Genomic DNA, 24,017 nt, shown 5'->3' with positions numbered 1-24,017 from the left:
AATAGTCATTTCTTTTCAATGTCACTCCCTGTGTTAAAACTAAAAGTGTTGGATTATGAAATTAACAAAACTGGTGATCTGAAGATTTTATTTTATTTTATTTTATTTTATTTTATTTTATTTTATTTTATTTTATTTTATTTTATTTTATTTTATTTTATTTTATTTTAGTCCAGTGAGACTTTATAAGACCCTCTGATGCCATGACAATTTTTGTTTACAGATTCTTTTCTTAGTTTATATTTAAGCTAAAGCTTTTTCCCCTCACTTAGAGTTCCCTTTTCAGAATTTTCAGAATATTAATGATCAAACATGTAAAACCAAATTGCTACATTTCTTTTGGTGTTCATTGCAGCTTTGCAGTAAGCCTCACATACCTAGACAGATTCCCTGTGGATAATCATCACGTGCACAATGGCTATTTGTCTTTGACTTCTGACTAAGCTGCAAAGTGCATGGGAGCAAAAGATATGTCTGAAAAACTTTTTATGTAGTGAAAGATAAAATACTAAATATCCATTGGTGATATTCTAAGTACTACACATACATAGCAAAATAAGATGTAGTACTTTGTGATGACTGTTCCAATAGATTATATGTGTGTATTCATATTTACCTTACAGGTCTGATCCAAACTTCATATGAATCACATGGAACCTTACATCAACCCTATACTCACATTTTGCCTCCATCTTTTCTCCTTTCTACATGAGAAAGGGAGAGCAGTTCTCACCACATTAAAGTGGCATACAGAGAGGTGACAAATATTATCCTTCCTAGAACAAGATGACACTGCTTTTTGAAAGACACCTGGAAAAATACATTTGTCAATGCTTTCTGTACTGCTTTGATGGGATTTTGCAACCCCATGGGCATCAGGGACAAAGTGTAATGGGTCAGCTGACACCTTTCTAATACCAAGCACATCTGGTTTTGAGCACTTGCAATGTAGCCCCAAGTAGCTCATCACTAAATCTCATCCTGCCTCCACCTTTCCCTATCTCATCCTTTATCATAACTGTTACTTCACTCATTCATGCTAGTCAAGGAAACAGCAACTGGAATGAGTAAGATTTAAGATATAAATCCATGATAAGGATGTGTAACACTTTTCTTTCCTGTTCTTCCTAAATACTATGAATGTAGCTCTGATATTTACTTAGTTAAGATAAAAGCTTTACATTCTTTTTACATACCTTGCTTATTTCAAATCCAAACACTTCCTCAAAGTAAGCAGGCTGACTAATTAGCAGCAAGTAAAAAGTCCAGCTTCTACAGAAGTTTGCAACTATTATTGCATAGACTGGCATAGATGTAAAAAATTTTCTCCATGGTGTTTTGTATTTCTGAAACATAGAAAAAGGATCCAGTTACCATGTTGATCATTATCAACCATCCATCTTCCCTTTCCTTACCCTTTTTTAGCTATGGTCCAACAAGCACATATATGCACAACATAAAAGTTACTACAAAATGCACAAGTAGAGAAACTCAGAGATACTTAATTGTATCACAACACTCATGTACAATGGCTTTTATCTCAGTCATATAAACATGAACATACATCAAAATAATAATGTATTTAAATGACATTTTAAATAATAACATCTTTAAATAGTGTCTTTAAAAGACAATGTTGCTATATGTAAAGCAACAGTCAGATTTGACATTGTAACTACGTGATTTCATTCATATTTGCTGCAAACATGTATTTTAGCATTTAAATCCTAATTGTAGTATTCTACTTTTTTTTTTTAAATCAAGCCTCAGCTGAAACTTCTTGGTCAATATTGTTTTTTGTTTGCTTTATTGTATTTTTAAAATAAATTGCATAAAGAAAAAGAGAAAGACAGATGGACAATCCTGCTGGGTTCCAGCACCTGTCCACAAGCCCAGGCTTCCACCCATCTGTGTTGATCCAAACACAGGATCCATACCCAGATAAGTGTTTGAAAATCACTTCAGCAATAATTCAGGTTGAATTCAGTCTACTATTGATTTGAACACTGGCTTTTCTTCAAAGAAACACAGTCCATAGATGGATATGTGCAACACCCTGTATACCTATTAAATTACACCTAAATGAGAGGAAAGGATTAATTGACTTAATTAATGAGAAGCCAGCCAGAAAATCATCGAACTTGATGGTATGAGAAGAATTTCAGCTTAAATATTTTAGAGGCAACTGAACTACTGAAACAATATAATCACTTTGGAAAAAAAAAGTTTAATTAAAAAGCCACAATAAAAAATAGACATAAATCGTACAATCCCAGTTCAAATTGTATGGACATCCTTCAAGGAGCTCATTTTACATCAGGTTTTCAAAACCATGAACCTTGCTGAATGCTGTTGAATACCACCTAAGACAGGCCCTCAATAACACCTTAAAATATCAGCTATCAAAAAATGGCTCTAATATTTTCAGTTCCTTATTTAATATGAAACAAAGTTTTTACAAAGACAAAAATTATTAATTCATGAGTTCAATCTAGAACCAGTGTTCTGACCAAATAGAAAACATAATGAGGGTCTACTGGGAATGGATAGTGCAAAAATTTAAGCAATGAAGTGAGACTTAAACAATTTTTTAATTTTCCTGAGTGGGCAAACATGGCAATAGCTTCTTTAAAGTCTTTCAGCAGTTACAGAATTAATATGATTTTTTTCATGAATGGAATGGTAAATGGCTGGAAAATTCAGAGTCCATACATGGTTTTTAGCAGTTCTTGAGAACCAAACCAGTACAAAACTAAGATTATATTACTGATAATATGTCTCCAGCAAAATTACTGCAACAACGGGAAATGTTCTTATGGATCTCAAAGCATGCTCTATTGCAACTTGCAGTCTTTCTAGCAGACAAAACATAAAATAATACAGATTGGCATTTTCTGATGTTCTGGGGACCTCAAAAGACACTGAGTAGTGCTTTTCCTGAAGTTTACTTTTCTGAAGATTAAAACCGTCCAGAAATAACTCTATAAGAAGGAAACTGGCTTTTCAGCTCAAGATATAAGTCTAAATAAAATTGCAGTTTCAAATGTAGCTGTACCTCTTTTTTATAATTTGGAGTTGAAAGAGAGGCATAAATTCCATGAGTCATCTGCTAGAAGAACTGAAACCTATGTTCTCTTAGTGCAAAAACAGTATCCACCCAGAAATCCACCAGCTGATTTAAGATCTTCCCATCCCCCAGGACCACATTTGTTCAAGTTGCTCAAAATACACTTTTTGATCTTAAAGGAGAGTGATTTTTTTTGTTGTTGTCTTTATATGGGTGCTGGGATGTTTATTTTTCTTACTGTCTCATTGGAAATATCTCATGTGGGTAATATTCTTACTTCCATTGCACCTAAGAGGTTGGCACTCTCTCCAATGCTTTCTTCTATGTATCTCCTTTCTTCATCTGTGATTGTAGGATGCTTTGCAGGACTCTCATATGAAACCAAAAGCCAAAACATGTACCAGACTATACCAAAGCTCCCTTTGGAATGGAAAAAAAGACTTTAAAAAGAAATACACAGTAAAACAGCAAACAAAGAAGAATAATCTGAGAAGAATAACAACAAATTTAAATGGCAATTGTTGTCAGTGTGTCTTTACTGAGTTCTCTCAGTAGAGATAACTCTCCAACAGAGAGTTTGATACTGTGAATAATACTTGTTCAAAATACATGTAGAACTATAGCACAGTGAAGTAGTCTTTGCTTCATTTACAGCATGATTTCACTGGAAGTGAATATTCAATGATCTTAACATCAATTTGTAAAATACAAGGCAATGAAACAGCTTCCATTTCATTTCACCAAACTGTAAATGAAGGCTCATTCAGCTTTAAGATGCTACTGTTTGATTACAGCACTAATTTTTTTCCCTGAAAAATAGAAGACTGGCAATATTTTTCAAAATAGCAATGCATTTCCTGAGTAGTCCATCAAATTTTTATAATGCTTCCACTTAATTCACATAAATGCAGAATTAATTCCCTTGGGACATTCTTTTTTGTCAGTGTAGGTTAACAAAACTGATGTGAATAAAGTTATGTAGGTCTTCAGATAAAAATCAGGACAATTTAATCAGGGAAGCTACTCTAAATTTGCAGTTTTATCAGTGTGAGAGTTGTTACTGTGAGCAGAGATACTATAGGTCTGCACAGAAGTTTTCCTTGTGATAAAGGTGATGAAGGTTTGAACATGAGCTAGCTTTTCTTATTTAATTAGGTTGCTTTCTTCATACTCTTTAAATTCTGTTCTTTCATTGTTCTTTTGTCTAGACTGTACTTTTATCTTAGAAGTCCCACTTCTCTGGGATTTTTGTCCTCTTAACAGTAGCTTTTACTTTTTTAGAAAGGGTAGAATGAGATCATACAATACTGGAGTGAAATGAGCAGAAATGCATACCATACACATAGAACACAGAAGACCACCCAGTATATTGCACTAGAATCCCAGCTAAAGGCATTGCAATGACAGCTCCTGCATAGGAACCTACAAAACAAGACATGTGGATGAAAAGGGAGAAAAAATCAGTTTCAAAACATTTGTGCATTACAAATGGAAGGAAGTCAAAAATACAAAGTTACTTACCACAAAAGGAAGTGGTTGCTAACCTACTTCTTTCTAATGGGGGGGCCCACTTGCTCCAAATACCATGGCAGGCAGGGTAGGTGACCCCCTGGGGAATGGGTGTGCCACAAGTTAGCTAATGCTGGTCAGTCACTCATTTAATTGTCTTTGAATGAGTTTTTATTTTTAATTGCTATAAACAAGAGGTTTGTACTTTTATAACAGTAATAATAATGCTTTGTACTTTTATAGCAAAATCTGAGCACAGCCACAGAAAAATGTCAATATTTAATCAAGCTGAAATGGGCTTTGTATATCACTCCAAATCATTAAGGAAACCATATGAAACAAATATGAAACATGTTTCCTTTTTTTTCCCCTCCCCCTTTCAGGAAAGAATTGCAAATAATTAAAGAGTAAAAGTATTAGTGCACAAGAACCAGAGTCAAAGGAAGGATGGGAACACAGACCCTCTGAAGTCTTTCTAATGCAGGACTGATTTATCCAACCCTTATTTTTTTTAATCTAACATTTAAAGTATAGTCTAGGAAATCCAGATTAAAGTGCCACTGCTCTAAAACTAGGAAATAAGATCTATAACTGTTTAGAAATATACTTTTAAGAGAAGTCTTTAATGAACCTTCTTGACCATGTAAAACAAGTAGTTGAATGATATTTTTTGACTTGATTTGAAACCAGCTACCTTTTAGGTCTCTCTTCAAAACTAGACTTAGCAATAGAAAAACTAAACCTGTTGTGTTGAAATTTAGAAGTTGTTATATGAAATGTACAGCAACTGTACACAAATTGCTGGTTAAGAATTATGGTACATATACATAATATATATTATATAGGTTATATAGATCCATTTTTCTCCTAATCTGATAATTTGTTCCTCCAAAAATTTCTAAAATTTAGAAAATCCAGTAACTTTTTGCATACTGAGGGTTTCACAAATATTCAGAGGATGAGCCTCTGCAGAAAAATCACTTCTGTAAAATCACTTTTTTTGTTTTGAAAGATCCTGTACACAGTTTACTGCTTATTTCGGTATTTTATCATTTAAAAAAATAAAAATATATAATTATAAAATTATTGTTATTTATCACAACCCTTTTTTAAAAAGTCCTGTTTGGAATGTTTTGCATTCATAATTCCTTTGAACAGTATTGGAGAAATGTGTGAGTCTACAATAGGTATTTTATTGTGTGATTCATTGCCCACTTGCTTCTTGTCCTCTCACATTTGCAGTGAAACATACCCTCTGTGCATGCAGATCACTTGTCAGGAATGGATCCAAATTTATACACATATGCTTTAAGAAATTATTTCACAGTCACCTAAATTTCAGGCTGTTTCTGCACCCTTTTTTGGAATCTTTTAATACAATAAAGTACAGTAGCTAAAAGCAGTTAATGCAACAGAAGCTTTGTGGCCCTGAGGAGCAATGAACCAGCTACAAGGGGAAGGGGAAGGGGAAGGGGAAGGGGAAGGGGAAGGGGAAGGGGAAGGGGAAGGGGAAGGGGAAGGGGAAGGGGAAGGGGAAGGGGAAGGGGAAGGGGAAGGGGAAGGGGAAGGGGAAGGGGAAGGGGAAGGGGAAGGGGAAGGGGAAGGGGAAGGGGAAGGGGAAGGGGAGATGAGGTGAGGCGAGGCTCAATTATTTTTTTTCCTCTTTTAAATTATAGTAAATCTTTTACTCATTCCAAGAAAAACATGGCATGGTCAGGACTTAAGCTATGACCTTAGGTTTTTATTATATGTTTATTCTAGGATGCTGACCATCAAGTAATTGTTGAGAATTACACCAGTATAAGCTTTATGCAGTGTAGGAGTTTAGTGAAATGTCAGTGCTAAATGCATATCCCACTGGCTTCTCAGCCAGAGAATACTTTGCCATGAAGTTTTATAGCTGAAGAAAAATCAAATAGCTATAATTCATACACTGAAATTGTTTATACTCAATATCAGTAATAACTTCAAAACCATTTCTCTCTTCATTCCAAAGCTACAATTGCTAGTTAAAGGCTAACAAACATCTATCACATTTACTATTTGTTATATAATTTTTCCATACCTCTACAAGGCCCTGCAAGATCCTAACGAAGATGACACATCCATAGTGCACCCTGGCTGCAGATGGTATTAACATGTTGAGGGAAGATGTCAGCAGTATAGCAGCGCCAAATACTCTGCAAAGGTGGGAAAAAAGGGAAAGTAAGAAACTTCAGTGTTGTTCCAATTGGCTTGTTCTACATATGCTCATATATCAATACAGATGTTCTCTACATGTGTTCTGTATATGAGGAATATATTGACTGGACTGGATAAGTGTCTACTTCCATCTAGTGTAATAATCTGTCTGGTAAGACCCAGACCAAACATGGATGTATTTATCTATTTAGCATAACCTCCTAAGGATATATATCTTATGCAATCACAGGTATAGATATTACTTTCCCTATAAACACCCACTTTACTTTAATTTTCACACTAATTTCAACCAAATCTGATTGATTACTCCACCCTCTGGAAACAAAACTAGAAATTGTCTCCAAATGGTTTGCTAAAACAGATGGTCAGTAAAAGAGTTTCTATCTTTCTTTCTGTAAGGAAGTGTCACCATGCATTCATTTCTTATAAAACAGAAGAGAATCCACTTTCATACAGGGCAGAAGCATCAGGCAGAATTTTAGAGCTGGGATTTTCTTAGACACTAGAGTTAATCAATCTGGAAACACATATCTGTAGAAAACAGATCATTCTTACTGCTATTTTTTCAGAGGCTACTCACTAAAAATTGCTCCTTTTGGTTCCACAGCATCCTAACTTTAAATAAAGCACATTACAAAGTCTAAATAAATGCATGAAGTGGTGATCTATTTTCAATTCCACTGATTTGACTGAATTTTCATTTGACTCAATTAATATCCACTTATTGTAGGAAGAAACCTTTTCTCCAGCATTATTGTGTCTTTTTTTTTTATAAAGCTATATAATGCAAATATAAATCTGATGACATATGACATCACTTTTTCTGATGTGGAACAGATTTGACAGAAACCTTTGACCTTTGCTTGAGTTCTTCAGAAACTGGTACAGTGACTTAAGTTGGTGAGAAACGGATGTTGGGCTACAGATGCAGGATGCTTGGGCTAAAGAAGCAGGACAAAAATTCTCCTCAAAGACACAATATTCCACATTCTGTATTTACAATCACAGTCTGAAACAAATCTTCAAATAGCAAACTGAATATATGCCACTTTTATTTGATACATATATAAGGAAGATTTGCTAAAGAGCTCTTAATCTTTTCTCCTCATAGTGTTCCCTTTGATCTCCATCTCAAGTTAGACAACATTTAGCTGCCTGTACACTGTATATCTGGCTTTGCTTGTCAGCATGTTCAATACATTTGCCGGGACTGTCTGGGCATATGATTGTGTTGCACTGTGAGGACTATTTTGACCTAAATTTTCTTCAACTCTTGATTTCTTTATGTGTAAGTTTCCACCCCAAAACTACATGCACTTCATTTCCTTACAATTTTATACCTCCTTATGATCACATAAACTCCAACGGTGTTTTGTCCTGTTAAAATCATGTGAAGATAGAATATTAAAAAATGCTATGTCTTTATAAGGATGAGATTTACAAAATTGTTCCAGTAGCTAACTGTTTCTTCAAGGAAATTTACTCTAGTTTTTTAAACGTGTACCTGAAATTGGCTTCTATTTGCACACAACTTAAAGTTGCATTTCCCAGAATTATCTTTGTTCTCATGTTTACTAAAGAGAAGATATTTCCTTGAGTTTGTTCCTTCTAGAAGACAAAGGAAAATGTAACTGAAGGAATGATTGGAGACATGCTTCTTCTAAATTAAAACCTTGCCTGTATTTAGACATAGTGTTGATGAATATTCAGTTACATCAGGGTGCAGATGATGAAATAATTCCACAGCGTTACTTGTGAGTCAATTCTCTCTCTGAACTATATTTTATAAGGATGATTTCCTCTCTCTCCCCAAAAATATAAGGATTTAAAAGTAGAATAAGTTAAATTATGATTCTCACAAGAAATGGCTTTTAATTCTTTTCTTGATGTCATGCAGGGCTATTTCAGTGAGTCCATTTCCTCTACAAATCTTAATCAAGAGCAAATAAATCTTCCCATATTTGCTTTGCATCCTCAGTGCACAATCATAAATATCATAAGTATTTCTCCTTTTTGCTCTTTAATCTTCTTATGTTTATTTCCATAAATTCTAAATTCTGCCTAACAAAATATTGATATAGTGCTGTTTTTTGTAAAAACTGTTTTACTGCTTTAAATATCTCAATTAGCAATATTTATTATTATTTAGATCAAGTAAAAATAAATCTGACCTGCAGTCAATCAAAATATATTTGAATGCATCTCATATTTGAATATGTTTAATTGGGAAATTGAACATTCTGATTGTTTCTAGGGCATTTCTAAACTATTTTGCTGACTCACACATCAAACTGTCAAATTGCATAATCCTTTTTTTTTCTGCTTACATTTTTTCTGTCTATTAAGCTAGCGACTTATGATCCTTTATGTTTAATTTCTGCATCTTGCTCAATTTTTCTACAAAGTTAACTTCAGCAATGGGTTAGAAAGCTCAGATTTCTTGTTTTCATGGCAAATTGAATGTGTGTGTGGTTCCATTGTTGTATGCACTGATGGTTAATGTTAATTCTCAGACAGATATAATTCCCTGCAAAACACAGTTCCAGCTTGTTTAGGAGCGTTCCTTCCTCTCCACTCCTCATCATATTTTTATACAAGTACCTGTTTGCCTGCTTGATGCCACATTGAATGGAGAGCTGCCTTATCGGACACACAGATTTGAAGCTGCTATGCCCTGTTGTACCTTGGTCAGCTGTGTTTCCACAGCTGGGCCCTGGAGTGAGCCAAGCCTTGTTGCAGGGTGTCCCTTGGGCTGAGCTCAGCTTAGGAAATCCATGTGGCTGGACTTTCATTCAGAGGTATCCTTGAAAATCTATTTCATTCTGGGCATACTCCAAACCCCACAAAACGTTTTAATGCCGTGGCACAAACTAAGAGCTTTTAGCAGACTGAAGGTAAACTGTGGGAAAACAGTGTTATATCACAGAGATAAAGCAGGTAATACACTGCCATAATTCTTGGACCTTGCATTAGCATGGAATTAAAATGTTGTGACATGACGGCATGAAGACATGACATGTCTTCAGTAGCTCCTAAGTCTTGCAAAAAAATTCCTTTCTGACTCAAAATCAGCGACTCTGCAACTATATCTGGAAGAAAATAACCATATATAGAAAAGGACAATAAATACAGTAGTAGTATGTCAAGGAGAGGGGGGAAAAACCCTGATAAATTCTGGTCCTAATAAGTGACCAGAAGCAGTCCTGAAACAAAAAAATTATGCTTTACTTATCTATTTCTAAACTGGATAGACCCAGTTCCAAAAATCAGAATCTAGCATTGATCTTCAGTGTTTTGCTGACATTGGCCTCAAAGGTCATGAACTGTGACCCAATCCTCCTGTAATATAAGCAGTAATAATAGCAATTTGAATGTAAGACACTTGAGATGGGAGAAAAGAAAGAAAATTACTTTGACAGTTCAGGAGAAGTGCTTAGAATGGAATCAGGTTGAATAGGGAATTAATCTGTTTGTGTTTCAAGTCAATTGCTCATCTTTCTCTTTTGAACAAAACTAAAATAAATATACGTATTTTCATCTCTGGATTTCTAATCTCTGCATTTGTGCAGCAGCACTATTGTAATCTACCTTTGTCAGGCAATTCCCGTTACATAAGCAGTGCGTTACAGATATTGTTACTCAGCTGGAAGCAGTGTCAGCTCAAAAAGAGAGCTGAGCAGAGTGCACTTCAAATGCTGACAGCCAGATGGAAGACATATTGAGTTACATATCAGGTATCTGAAAATAAGGGGTCCTGGTTACAGACATCCTTTTACCCCAGTGACTGGGAATGAAAATTGCTGCAAAGAATTCATAAAACTAAAAACACTTTTAGATGTGTATGTGATGGAATTAATTCTCTCTGATTCCCCACTATTTTTATTTATGTCAATTTTTAATATATTTGGAAAATTACACAATGATTGATGTCTCTATTCCCTGAATAAGTAAAGTCACCTCAAGAGAATGAAACTTAAAGATACTGAATGCATCTTTTCTAAAGCATATGAAGTACCTTAGCTAAATTTGTGCTTTAAAATAATTTAAAAGTAACTCTGCATGTTTAAAATGGATTTTTAAATATTTATTTAAACAAGAAAATGCTTGTTTAAATAAAAATAGTTTTAAGTTGTGTAAATATATGCTGTATCAGTGAATTATTAACATAATTTCATTAAAATTCAAAATAATTAAAGAACAGTAAGTCTTGGTCACAACTACAAAATACCATTGCATGTATTTTAACAGATTTGCATTGAAAATTACCAATATTCAATGGCTTCCATAGAAAATTAATTCAGGACTGTAACTGAATAATTTTTCCCTCCAAAGCACCACTGATCATCTTTTCATGTAAAGTCTATCTATTGAATAGGAAAGCTTGATTATTTAGTTAGTTTTCTAGGGAAGCATAGGGTGTGTGTGGGTATGTGCGAGAGCATTTTGCACAACTACAATAAATTAAATTCAAAATACTATGAAGTAGTTTATTCTGACTGTAAACAGGAACCTATGGAAAATGTAACATATTCTTTTCTAAAAAACATCTGCACTTGACAATTCTACACTTGATCATATTCTAGAAAGCATTATTTTCATTGGATGAAAATGAATATGTGTATTGACCAAATACTTGATTTGTAAGCAGTGATAAAACGTTTTCCTTGGTCATAGTTACAAATGTATTAGGTGAGGGTGGAAAATAAAGAGGACTGAAAAAACGAGCTTTCTTGTGAAGTTTTCCCAACCTAATCTAAAGATTAGATTTAAAAAATCTTTCATTATAAAATAAATGAAATTTATTTAGATTAAAGTTGGTGAGCTGGTTTGACATTTTCCTTACAGAAATCACATGAAATATGTTGAAAAAAGACTTATTTTATGAAACATATATAAAACTTAAGCTGGGTTTTGACTCTCCTTTGCTGTTCTTTCTTGAACAGTGCTTGTTTGGGAGAGTCTTAGTGCAGCAGCAGATCTGAGCAGCAGAGTATATATCACATAATGTGGCTTTAGGCTATTCTGTCAGCTCAAGATTTCTAAAATGTATTCTTTGACTCTATTTATTGTCTTTAATCTGTGACACAATTTCTTCCGCAAAGGGCAGGAACACAATATGGACATGCTTATGTTATATTTTTATACAACCCAAAGAAAATTTTGTCTTGCAGAGGAACTGCAAGGCTCAATGCTATATTAAATGCTTCATTTTTTTCCAGTAAAACCTAATATCTAGAAAGAATCAAGATAGAATCTAACTGGAATGTCTGTGGGTTTATAGCAGCTTTTCAGAATCTTTTCTTCTGTAAATGTTGCTGCCAATTACAGTTTATGATCAAGATTTTCACTTAGATTTTTCTTCTCATATATAGTAATTTTAGGGCTTAATTGACACTTAACACTTCCCTTCTTACAAAGCATATCTCTACCCATAGAGATGTTACGGGTATGTGTAATGAGGGCCTTCTAAGACTTTGATACAGAACATGTATATTTTGATGACCTGAATTTGCTACAGTTTGGTCTACCAGGTTGGAAGATGAAAAAATCCCAAAATATTCATGGGACTTTTAGCAAAACAGATGATACAAGGGACTAGATCAAGCACTGGTATGAAATGCCGTGCAGAGATTAAATCAATGTGTATCAGCAATCTGAAGGTCTTCAGCTTTCTGCCTTCTTCAAACCCCACTGCTGCCACTGACTCCTACCAAGACCCCAGTTTTCAGGCTGCACCTTCCTTTGCATGTTTGCAGACCTACTTTTTGATATGTCAATGTCTGTTTTATAAAAACTTGGGCACTGTCACAGATTATGTTCCATCTGAGAAGTTATAAGTATTTGCCCTACTTAGTAGTAGTTTTTCCTTTCCAACTTTTTACTTCATATACCCAATATAATGCTGCTTTATTTTAATGGTTTTAATCTCTTCAGTTTCCACAACTGCAATCCTGCCTTCTTTCTTTTGCATTACTAACCAGTTCAGATCTCTATACCTTGTCTGCTTTTTTCTTCATTCATTTGCTCTTTCTACCAATCCTCTCTCTGTCCTCTCTGAATTCACCTGGGGAATCTCTCAACCTGCAGTTTTACAACACATATCTATATATGTCTAGACAAAGCTCCAACTCATTCCTTCTAGCTCATTTGCTTTGGGACAGCTTGCTCTTTAAATATGTTATCTGCTAGATAACGTTTCAAACCAGGACTATCTCATTCAAATCAACTTACCAACATGCAAGGCTTAGGCTGTCTCTGTCTCTGTTGATTTAGAGATATATAACACACTTATCAAAAGAATCATCTGTAGGTTTAATTTTAAGATGTTTTGTGGAGTTGTTTGGGAGGATAACTACTATATGTTGGACTCAAAAGCTGGACATTTGTACTGCTTTTTGGAGTGTTTTCTGATATATGGGCCACATGTTACAGCTGATTTCATCAGGATTGCTCAGAGCAAAGGCAGATTCCTTCAGAGAAAAGAGACAGTGACACTAGCATTTTTATGCAACCAACGTAGATAATATTGTTTTGCATAACCCGGTGTACAAATTGTTTTGGGGTGACGTAACAAAGCAAGTAGAGGTGATTAAGGATACCTGTTGCATAGCATGCCTTTCAATTAATGGTCAGAAGCATCTCTGGGTTTTGTTTCAGAGACTGTTTTATATATTAGATACCACAGTTAATGCAGTAAGGATTTGTGGAAACTCAGGACTAGAAGAGAACTGGGAATAAAGTTATTTGACAGCATTGACATATATGGATGATATAATCCTAATAAATTAGAAGTCACTTTATTGGCTTATTCTGAAAGGGGTGTCATGCCTCAGGGGTTCGAATTGGGTGATCTTTAAGGTTTCTTCCAACCCAAGCCATTCTAGGATTCTCTGAAAGTATCTGGTGTAATTTTATGTAAACTGTGTAGTGAACTTTATACTGATAAGGATTTCAAAGGATTTTTATCAGTGGGGATGAAATGCAAAAATAAGCCCAAATTTCTAACATAACCCAACTCTTGTAGTTACATCTCAACAAGGAGGGCTAAATTCTGAAAATTTTATATTTAGTCATGAAAAAATTAATCAAGGATAAATTTGGTTGTCTGCATTTTGTTTCTCAAGGATTTCTTCCCTTCTGTATTCAATTAGTTCCAAAATTCCATCTTTGTCAGTGTAGTGTTACACAGCTGCTTCTCAGTACCAGAGGAAATAACATTTTAGCCTATAACACTCTAGCCTGAGGTGCCTTGAAACCTAAAAAGTTAAACACCATTAATGATGGTTCACCTGCTTCCAATGCACGTAAATATAAACTGTGTTCTTACTGACTCTGAAAATATTAATTTTGCTTGATAATAGTGTGATATTTTTTTTTCATTTTTTCCCCCAGCTGTTCTCCAAGCATTTTCAGCTTTCTTCATATTCACCTCCTTGACTGCAAACTGTGAGTAACCACTCCTTTGGAAGACTTATGCTACCTGTATTGATTTTTTTTTTTAGTTATATAACTATCATGTCACTTGTTCATCTCCTTTGTAACCTTTGTATACTCCTGATAATATTTGTCTTAATCTAGTTGTCTTTTTCAGTCTGTAATCACACTGATAACCCTTCTTAGGATAACCTTTACTGATGTTTATGTACTTCAAAATAACTAAGTAGAATTTAAGCCATTATGGGGAGATATTGTTTAGCTATTCTGTGGCATATAGTCATTCTGACTTTTGTCTAGTACAGGCGATTTTCCCCTATGACTCTGTTGACCCCTCTACTGTAAACATATCCCTGTGAAATGCTCACTCTGAAAATTTGTTTTCCTAAATGATAGATAGAATGTAGTGGTTTTTCCTGAATTGGGCCCTTATTTGCATAAAACAACATAGGGCTAAAAAAACTGGGATTATGCCATGAAAATTGGAGTGGTAGATGAACCCAGCTGCCCAAAAAAGCAGAGAGAATAATCTACCTCTGCCATTAGAGATGAACACTTATTCCCAAGTACCAGTCCTAGGTTGAGCATGCTTCATAGGAGAATTGCTTAAAACAGAACCTCTTTAAAAACAGTCTGTGGCCAGAAGCCATAGTATAACAGCTTTATTTGGCTTTCTTAAATCAAGATAAAACAGGTTATTTTCATTCACATGTGTATATGGGAGGAGGGGGATGTGTCTCTGTGCTCTTCATACTAAATCCTATTATAAGCCCTTCATGAAGCATTAATATGTAAAAATCGACCTCCCGCCATCTAATCTAGTATAATAAGGGCTTGGATACATTATTAATTTTTGTCACACATCTGAGGCCCCCTTTTATCAAGCAAAACCCCCATCTAAATCCCTCGTTGCATCATTAAATTGTGAAAACAGCTTCATCATTCATGACAGAAAAATGGAAGAACCCTGAACCATATGGCAGAGGGAAAAGCAGTTCCAGCTACCAGTTTCCCCAGTCCCCTTCTTGTAAAGACTGGTACTTAAAAGAATCTGCAATGCAGTAGGGTGAAAAAAATAGTCTTGGGGTTTTTTTTGCAATATTGGCTTCTTTGCCTGGAAACAGATGAGCCCCACACCAGTGCCAGGGATCTGAGACCAGTTCAGTCTGCAGGATTTTGGACTGAGTATGAAAGGTGGGGTTGTTAAGTTCAGCTCTGGAGGTGTTTCTCTCACAATGCAAGGTCATCTTAAGTCCACAGAAGTTCTGAAATTGGCACTTGTTTAATCATCCACTAATCCCCTATTCATGCTGTGAATTAATCATTGTTTGCAAAACAGAAAACACACAATATGCCTACCTGCTAAAAGAATGGAACAATTCCTCTTTCTAAACCAATACTTTACCTTAAATTGTTATGCTTGCTGTCATTAAAGCTGAGTTAAGAGAGATTCTGATTTCACTGACATGCTAATGACAGTTTCAGTGAAAATCTGTGGGAATCTGAGACAAGATGCACTGAGAGTTGTCTGAAATATCATTAATTTTATTCACACAAATAATCCTATCAGATTTCTTGCTGGGAAGAAGGATTTAGCCTTTAATAACAAGAAGAATGGCACTTGAGAAACAAAGATTAATTTGAAGTGAAATGTTAATTTGTATAATTTCATTCAGATTAGAATGACTATGACTGAGTTCAACATAGATCAGAGAGAATTGCATTATAGAGAAATGTAGTATAGTCATGTAGTTACATTTTTTTAATGTGAATAGTGCCAGGATTTGAGCTTTGACAGATAAGAGGAAATCTGTCATTACCACAGGTGATTTATATTTTTTAAAAATTGGTATTCTATTCCTTTGTGTCTCTTTGTGACAGAAGGTTCTTATGTGTGAGTATACACAAATGAGCTAAAATGGTCACTCAGCTATGTTTTATAAAAAATAGTCTGTGATTATTGCAGATTTACTTTTGAAAGAATGCTTGGCACTTCTGTTTTAAATATATGAAAACTAGCATTTCTGTTTTAAATATATAACTGCATCAGGAATTGATTCTCTGTTGTGTAATCTAACAATGCCCTGTTAATTTCAGAGAATCTTTCCTGATTTACAGTTAATGTTTAAATAGTTCACTTAGGAAATCAGCAAGGAAATACTGCCACAGCATTTTAGTACTGCTTTTTGTAGGGCAAGGGGTTTGTTATAGATTTCCAAAGTAGAGAATATTTAAAGGGTGTATCAGAAGCTTAAAATATAATATTTAAATTATCTTGAGGTGATAAAACCAAGTAGTTTCATACCTTTCCATGTGTGTGTGACAGCACAGCAGGTATTTTATTCACAGTCAGCTGCAGTAGCATGAATGTGAAATAAGGAATATCAATTTGAATTAAATTATTAAATTTCTAGATTAAAAACAAGACGTGCTTACTAATAGGACCATGTAGCCTGAAATTCACTATGGCAACAGCCTTTAACATTTGATTATCCCTTATATTTTGCTTAATTATCACTCTACTGCAAACATTTAACAATAGCTAAAATATAATGAAACAGTTTAAACAATGAAAACAATGAAAAAAAACTATCACATAATTTCTCTGGTCGGACCCGTGGTGGGTAGTCATTATTGTTACTATTTAACCTTTATTTTTTTGATATGGCTATCAATTGCTGATTCTTGTCATCTCTTTCCAGAGGACTAAAGGATATACTTATACCAAGCAATTTTTCCAGTGAAATTATATGCATACTTACAATCAGATTACCTCCTAGCAATATTTTTATATACATGTGTCCTGAATACATAGTTCTTGCTGTTTCTTTCACTAGGCATCACTTTATACTGTCATTTTTGAAGCAGTTAAAGATCTCTAAAGGAATCTCTAATTTTTCAATGCCCACACTAATATGAATGTGTCCAAATTACCCACAAAAATCCAAGAACAACATCATTGACTTAAATACACTCATTGCACTAAATAAAGAAAAATAAACATTCTAGGATTACACTGATTACTTTAGTAGAGCATTATGCTGGAAGCTTGTGATGTGTTTCTAGTCCCACATGGCTTAAGATACCACTCAGTGAGTCTGCTTTTCAGTGGTCCCTCCCTCTCTGGTGTTACTTTGTACTCAAGTGTCATATATTGAACAGCATTCAGTCAATCAAAAATTTAATATATTGTCTGATTGGCTGGATCTTTTTCTACCCACAAGTTTACCAGCATTTATACATATTCCCAAATCACTGATGAAATGTGAAGACCACAGCAAATCTAAGCAGTATCATAAATATCTGAATCTTTGAAAGGTTCATAAACTCTAGCCAGATAATCATCAGTCTCCCAATGTGGTAAATATCACTAATCCGGTTAGTCACTGACTTGACTGTGAAAAAGACAAAAAGAAAAGAAGGGATTTCATCACACCACTTGGGGCAGATACCCCAAGTAACCCGGGTTCCCTACAGAATATATAGACAGAGAGATGCCTGAGGCATGAAGTGCTTCCACAGGAATAATACCTAACTAGATAAAATACGTCTAGCTTAACTGGGATAGTCCTCAGTTATTGTCATAAATGTAAATGTTTGTGAAGAGAAAAAATCTGATTTGAACACAAATTGTGTGCTTCCCGGCAATACTGACTTTTCCTGGCAATGACCCAGCCATTGTCTTGCAAATTTGTAGTTGCATCACTTTACATCTGAATTGGTTCAAATAGCTTTTCTGATGTTGTTTGAGTGAATGAAGACAGCTTTTGATTTTCTGGGTCAGATTCTGCAGCCTTTACTCAACCAAAACTCCAGTTAATCCTGAGGAGCTACAGACTGTGTAAATATACAAAAATAATTAAAGGAGGAAGAAAAGGTAAACCCCTTTAAATAGCTGTTAATGGCTATTTGAAAAAGCCTTTTACATTTCTGAGCCATTATCAGAAAGATGGCACTTGTAAACAGAAAGACAAATGGATACCCCAGTTTAAAAATTGTGGTTTGATTTATTTGTTTTTAAGGGCAGGATATTAGTGATTTTCTCAGTTACAGAGCATCTCTCCTTTTGTAAATACTCGTTTCTACTGTAGATCTGTCTAAAAGATATTTGTCTAGAGGAGACCATTTTTTGCTTTAGCCACACTCTCTCCTTCCTCTCAGTCTCAAGCACACATAAACCATCTTGCTCTTCAGGCTAAGCCTCTCTGCCCATCCAGGCTTACCGTTAATGTTGCCCATCCTGAGAAGAGTTAAAGGTATATATGGCTGAGTTTAGTATCCATTTGCACTTAGTGTGGTACTGGTTTGAAGAGTGGCACTAGGACCTTTGCTGCTTCTGCAAATGATGAGCCTGTGGCATTAAACATCGATGTGAAAGCCTCATGTGTCTCGAATACTCAGTGGATCTAATTAACAGGTAGAATCGCACCCTGGGTGCTTGAAAAATTGCCAGACACCATAGAAACGAGTCCTTAAGTCCCCGGACCATCTGCACTTTCTTTTCATTGTGGAAGTCTCATTTAAACATGTTTTTCGACCATTCTAAATTAATTTATGCTTTAATGTAAAATTTCTGCTGACGGTTTTCTTTTCCATTAAAAGAAAAATCATAAAATTCTTTAATTCAATCACAGTAAAAAAAAAAAATAAATCTCAACCCTTGATGAAATAATGTATTTTTGAACTTGCTTCTGAATATGTGTTGTTTGAACATCATTGCTACAACCTCCTTAAGTGACTGTCTAAGGGAAAAAGAAACCAACATGAGATACCCCCGCAAAACCAGGGGGTTGCTTGAAGGAGGGAGAGCAATGCACCATCACAGTGGAGTTCCCGGATCGCATGCAAGAGGTCCTTCCCTTCCTAAGGTAGTCCCTTTGAGCGGGGGTTAAGTTTCGGGGGTGCAGGGGAGCCCCGGCGGTCCGGAGCTCAACTCCGCTCCCCCCGCGCCGCCGCTCCGCAGCCCGGCCCGGCTCGGGCTCGGACGGGGCTTGGAGCTATTTAGGCGGTGTTTACCTGTTCGCTGCCAGTCGGGATGAGATATACCCTCCGGGGATCTGGGTGATTATGTATCCCCAGAAAAAAGAGCCGTGGATCATGCCAACTGTTTCGGGATCCCAATTAAACTTCGCTTTCTTCCAATGCAAAGGACCAGGAAAGAAAGAGAAAAAGACAGGAGGAAGGCTGTAATTGTGCCACTCAGAGCTTTCACCAGCAGCAGCTTTACCCGTAGCGCAATCGAAAGGGTTCCGGTGCCGGCGCCGGGCTCTGCCCAGGCCCCCCACGGCAAACGCTCGGACTGCCCGCCAGATAGGCAAAACAAACCCAGTAATAGCAATAGAACCACCACCGTCCGTGCCTCCCTGGGACACGAGAGGGGCAGGGGGACCCCGAGGCACGGATCACGGGGTCGGGCAGGGCAGAGCCGGGCATCCCTGGGACCCGCGGGACCCCCGGCTCACAGACAGCCCTGCGCAGCCAGGGGCTGGAGGCGCACAGCCCGAACTCACCTCTTGCCTGTGCGGCCAGCGAGCCGTAAGGGGCGTTTATCTGTGAATTTGGGTATTTAAGACTCATCTGCATTTGTCACATCTTTCTCACCACACTATTAACTCGCTTTAAAACGGCTCTATAATTTAAAGCCTTTTGTCAAAGCAAATTCACCCTGGTGTTTTCAAATATTTCTGCAAAACCTCTCCGCCTCCTTAAAGGTGAGGTACACCCGCTGTCAGTCCCTTATTCGATACCCTCCTTCTCCCATCCCCTACGTTTATTTTAGGAGATATCTGCCTTTTTCAAGGCTGTGTGAAAAAGATAGGGCGAGGGGCAAATTGCCCGCACAATAATACCACAAACTGGGTCTAGAAACTGAAACGAAAAAGTAGAAATAATCGGTAGAAATTGTTTGTGTGTCAAGAACGGGATTTCCGTCCTTTTAAGGGCACCAGCGGGGCAGGGCAGGGGGAGGGGGGCCGCCAGCCCCGGGACCGGGGAGCATCGGCACTCAGGTGGGGGGAAATACGGCGAAACCATCCAGAGCCTGTCCCACCTGTGTTGAGGTGTTTCACTGAGTGTTGTACTGGGAGGATGTGAGATTTACGAGAGAAAGGCTCCCACCTCTTTAATAATTTTTCCTCCTCGGTGTATGGTGCTGTTATTGACCATATCCACGATGGCTACTCCCAAATTACATCGGATCCCGAAGGAAATGCAGAATCCCAATCCACTCATGATGGCAATGATGTACCTCCGGGGCAGCCCGAAACAGGTACAGTCGCACAACGGGGCTTTCTTTTCGGGCACTTCCATGGGCTTTCCATCTTCAGTCAGCTCGATGGTGTCCCCGGGCTTCTGCCTCTTCTCTAGGACTCTGCCCGACACAAGAAGGGAAAGTCAAACCCTGGCCGTCTGAAGGCACAACAGTTTCGGGGAGCTGGAGGTTTAAATTCACCGTTCCTCTCACTCCTTTGGCTTGGAGATTGAGGATTTATTCCTTGCTTCCCATTCACCTTCAACTGTTCTTTAGCAATTACCTGTGGGAGTCATGATTAGTCATCCTCAACTCCCCCCGCCACCCCTCCGCAGCAGCCCAGGGAGGAGCTCTAGCTGAGAATTCCTCATCTATCATTAAAGACTTCTGCTTAAATATGTAGGACGTATCAAGAAGACATCATCTGTAACCACTGCAGAGGCGCCATGTTGGGCAGCCCAAGAGGCGCAGAAACAGAAACGGGCTTCTAGAGGTTTTATTACCTCCTTGCTGTGCTAGAAGCACCAAGGGAGCGATCTTGGTGTGCACCTCGCTTTAGGTCTGGGAAAAAAAAAGAAATGTTAAGCGAAAATGATGGGAGGGACGAGCGAGGAGGAGAGTGCGATATTGCTATTTATTTTAGATTTGCAAAATGGCTGTCACATGCAGTGAAAGAAAACACAGCCAAGAACTGGCATCTCCGGAGAAGGCTTTCCCAAAGACCTCAGTGCTCAGCTGCACGTTGTGAGTGTGTGATCACTTAACGGGTTTAACCTTCCCAGAGCAGCTTTAAGCGCTACCTCCTTGCCCCCTTGCTCTCACTCCCTCGGTTTTACTTGAAAATGGTGTTTCCTAGAAAACAATCTGAAGGGAAATGTTGTTTGCAGCTATTTCCAACCAGCTGAAAAATACCATGAAAGGTGATTTAGAACTTTTTTTTTTTTAAATTTTTTTTTTTGTGGAAAATTCTTTAAAATGCTGTCTCGGTAGCAAGAAAAATCAGTTTTATAGAGCACGTGTCCTATATTGAATCCCTAAACCTTCTTCTGAAGTCACTGAGATATTTAAAAACCAGAAAAGCTAACCAATTATGTCGTATTGAGAAGCAATGTGACCATTTGCCGATACTCTGGACTCTACAGCCGCTGATCTCACCTCTGCTGTAGAAGGGCTTTATCACTCGGAGGAGCATCTCTTTCAGGTTAACTCATCCAGCTGATAGGGCACTAACAAGTAGCAGAATAAGGCTTAAAAGGTTATCCGTGCTCGGGAGAAAATATAGGGATTTTCTCCAAAAGCTACTCAGATTAAATTTTCCTGATTTTTCTGAGCATGTAATTTCCATGCTTAAAGATCGCGGCATTAAGAAACATTTTAAAAGTTGTGAATAAAATAAACCACCGTGGGTTTATGTTCAAAATTCGTTTGTGTGGATAAAGAGTAGGAGTGTTTTCTCTCTGAATGGGTGTCTTGTCTTCGGGAATAGGCTGGAAATCAATGCGAAAGAGGCAAAAAAATTATTTAGATTCTAAGAAGAGTAAACAAGTACTTAATTGCCTTGAGCTTAAAAAATTAGCAAATCGCGAGTTTGTTAGTCGAGGTGTGAATTCAAACGGAGTTTTGCTGGAAAATACAAACACCGTTTCTCCATTATTCACTGTGTGACTACAAGTAGTAGAGATAGTAGCTTTATTTAAATGTTGTAAAGCCTTTAAGAATGGAAAAAAAGAGGTTTAATTCCTTAATTATATTTTAAGCAGTTATTCTGGGTTTTTCTTTTTATTATTATTAGCTTTCAGCAATTAAAAATTACTTAAATATAACCAAAAACTGTAGGAAATTAATTGCATTGTTGATAACTTTAATGACTTTTCTTAATGGTACACTTCCTATGAAAATGGAAACCTTAATTTTGTCTTTATCACTTCACTGATATGTCCCCTTCCCTTAAAATGGCAGCAGAAGTTGTGACTCATGCTGTGAAACAGCCTGGTGTATGTGCCCAGCACTGCCGCATAGGTATGGAAAAAAGATTTTTACGTGACCTACCCTGGGCAGACAAATCCGCAGTTACCTTATAGCTGCAATTCGGAAAAAAAACCCAAACCAAAACAAAAACCAACAAACACAAACCAAACAAAAACCCCAACAAACAAACAAACAAACCACCGACCCCCCACCCCCCCCAAACCACACACAAAAAAAACCCAAAAAAACAAAACACACACACACACACACACACATAGACAACCAAAACCCAGTCCAAACTAACAGAACACCCAAAACCAGACCAAATATTTCGGGGTAATTTCTAGCAGAAGGTACAATCGAAAATTTATTGTAATTTCACATATTATTCTCAAACGCTGTGGAGGTCACTAAAATCACCAGATTGGATGGAGAATGATGTGTGAATTTTAGTGCCTGCACTTCTTAGGTATGCAAAAATCTGAGTTTATTTATCTGTGTGCACGATGACAGAAATATTCTTTACACACAGAAATATACAGGAGTGGTGCTTTTGAGTTCAGCAATTGCAGTGGTATATCATTTATAGGACAAGCAGATGCTTCTAAAGGCATATGGATGAATAATTAAACACATTCCTCTATATGTTTCAGCTTCAGTAGGAAAAAAATCGTTTTGATATCAATTATTTATACATCTCCATGTTTACTTTCATCTGATGATGAATTACACAAAGGACAAGACTAATCAAAACCAGAAAATATATATATATATATATATATATATATATATATTTAATAACTATTAAGGCCAGAGGGCAAGATCCTGTGAGTGCATTGCAAAATTATGATGGAACAAAAATACAGGTTGCTGCTCTTTCCAGATTATGATTTCAAGATGGGATCCTGTTTTTTTTGAAGAAAGGTGGGGTGATCTTTTACTACATCTTTACTGACACCATCTACGAATCAGATAGAGAAGTTACGAGGGTGCCATATTGAGCAGCTTCAGCACTAGTTTCCAGGATCTAGATTATATCCAGCAGAATCACAACAGCTCCCAACCCTGCCACCGCTAACCTCCCCAAAGCATTCTACCTCCTGCAGCAATGGACGCTTAAGAAAAGCTTCCAATTTTGGGGGGAATTAGAATCCTGTAAAAGATACCGGTCTTACCTGTAGAGCTGGCCAAGCGATTTTCCAGCAAAATTCTTCAATCCTTCCTTGCCGGGAGTCAAAATCCTTTGTTTTACGGACTCCATTCCTGAGGGGATGCTCGCTGGATAATGCTCTGCGCTGGATACGGCACTGCTACGAGCAACGGTGGTTCATATTGGTTTAATCTCTTAACTTTTCGTCCTCATTCAATGGCTATCGGTGCACCTACGGATGAAGGGAGAATGAGAGGAAGAGTGCGCGCGTGTGTGTGTGAGTGAGGTGGAGACGACGTGCGGAGTCGGGGGGGGCGAGGGCGAGGGAGAGCGCCTGTGTGCGGCAGCGAGAGGGGCGTCGGAGCGCGCTGCAGGCAGCCCCCGGGGTTCCCGGCACCACGGAGTTGCCAGTCACGGTCAGAAACTCTCCTCGGCCT

The 24,017-nt window shown here is 37.1% G+C and overlaps 1 protein-coding gene across 1 annotated transcript in view; it reads right to left on the bottom strand.

Moving 5' to 3' along the window:
- The window catches only part of SLC17A6 (solute carrier family 17 member 6), a 28,928-nt gene extending 5,037 nt beyond the window's left edge, over window positions 1–23,891 (bottom strand). Inside the window, exons 1-8 of the mRNA XM_023928817.2 lie at window positions 23,606–23,891; window positions 20,330–20,582; window positions 19,229–19,347; window positions 6,642–6,756; window positions 4,589–4,676; window positions 4,403–4,489; window positions 3,345–3,487; window positions 1,197–1,346 (exon numbers count right to left, since the gene is read on the bottom strand). Of these exons, the coding sequence (XP_023784585.1) occupies window positions 1,197–1,346; window positions 3,345–3,487; window positions 4,403–4,489; window positions 4,589–4,676; window positions 6,642–6,756; window positions 19,229–19,347; window positions 20,330–20,582; window positions 23,606–23,691 (1,041 nt within the window). The 5' untranslated portion in view covers window positions 23,692–23,891. The remainder of the gene's footprint in view (window positions 1–1,196; window positions 1,347–3,344; window positions 3,488–4,402; window positions 4,490–4,588; window positions 4,677–6,641; window positions 6,757–19,228; window positions 19,348–20,329; window positions 20,583–23,605) is intronic.
- Window positions 23,892–24,017: the final 126 nt, after the last annotated feature.

The sequence above is a fragment of the Cyanistes caeruleus genome, chromosome 6 (genome assembly GCF_971803275.1).
Source record: "Cyanistes caeruleus chromosome 6, bCyaCae1.hap1.1, whole genome shotgun sequence".
NCBI classification, from domain to species: Eukaryota; Metazoa; Chordata; class Aves; order Passeriformes; family Paridae; genus Cyanistes; species Cyanistes caeruleus.
This window is presented reverse-complemented; position numbering and strand designations above follow the sequence as displayed.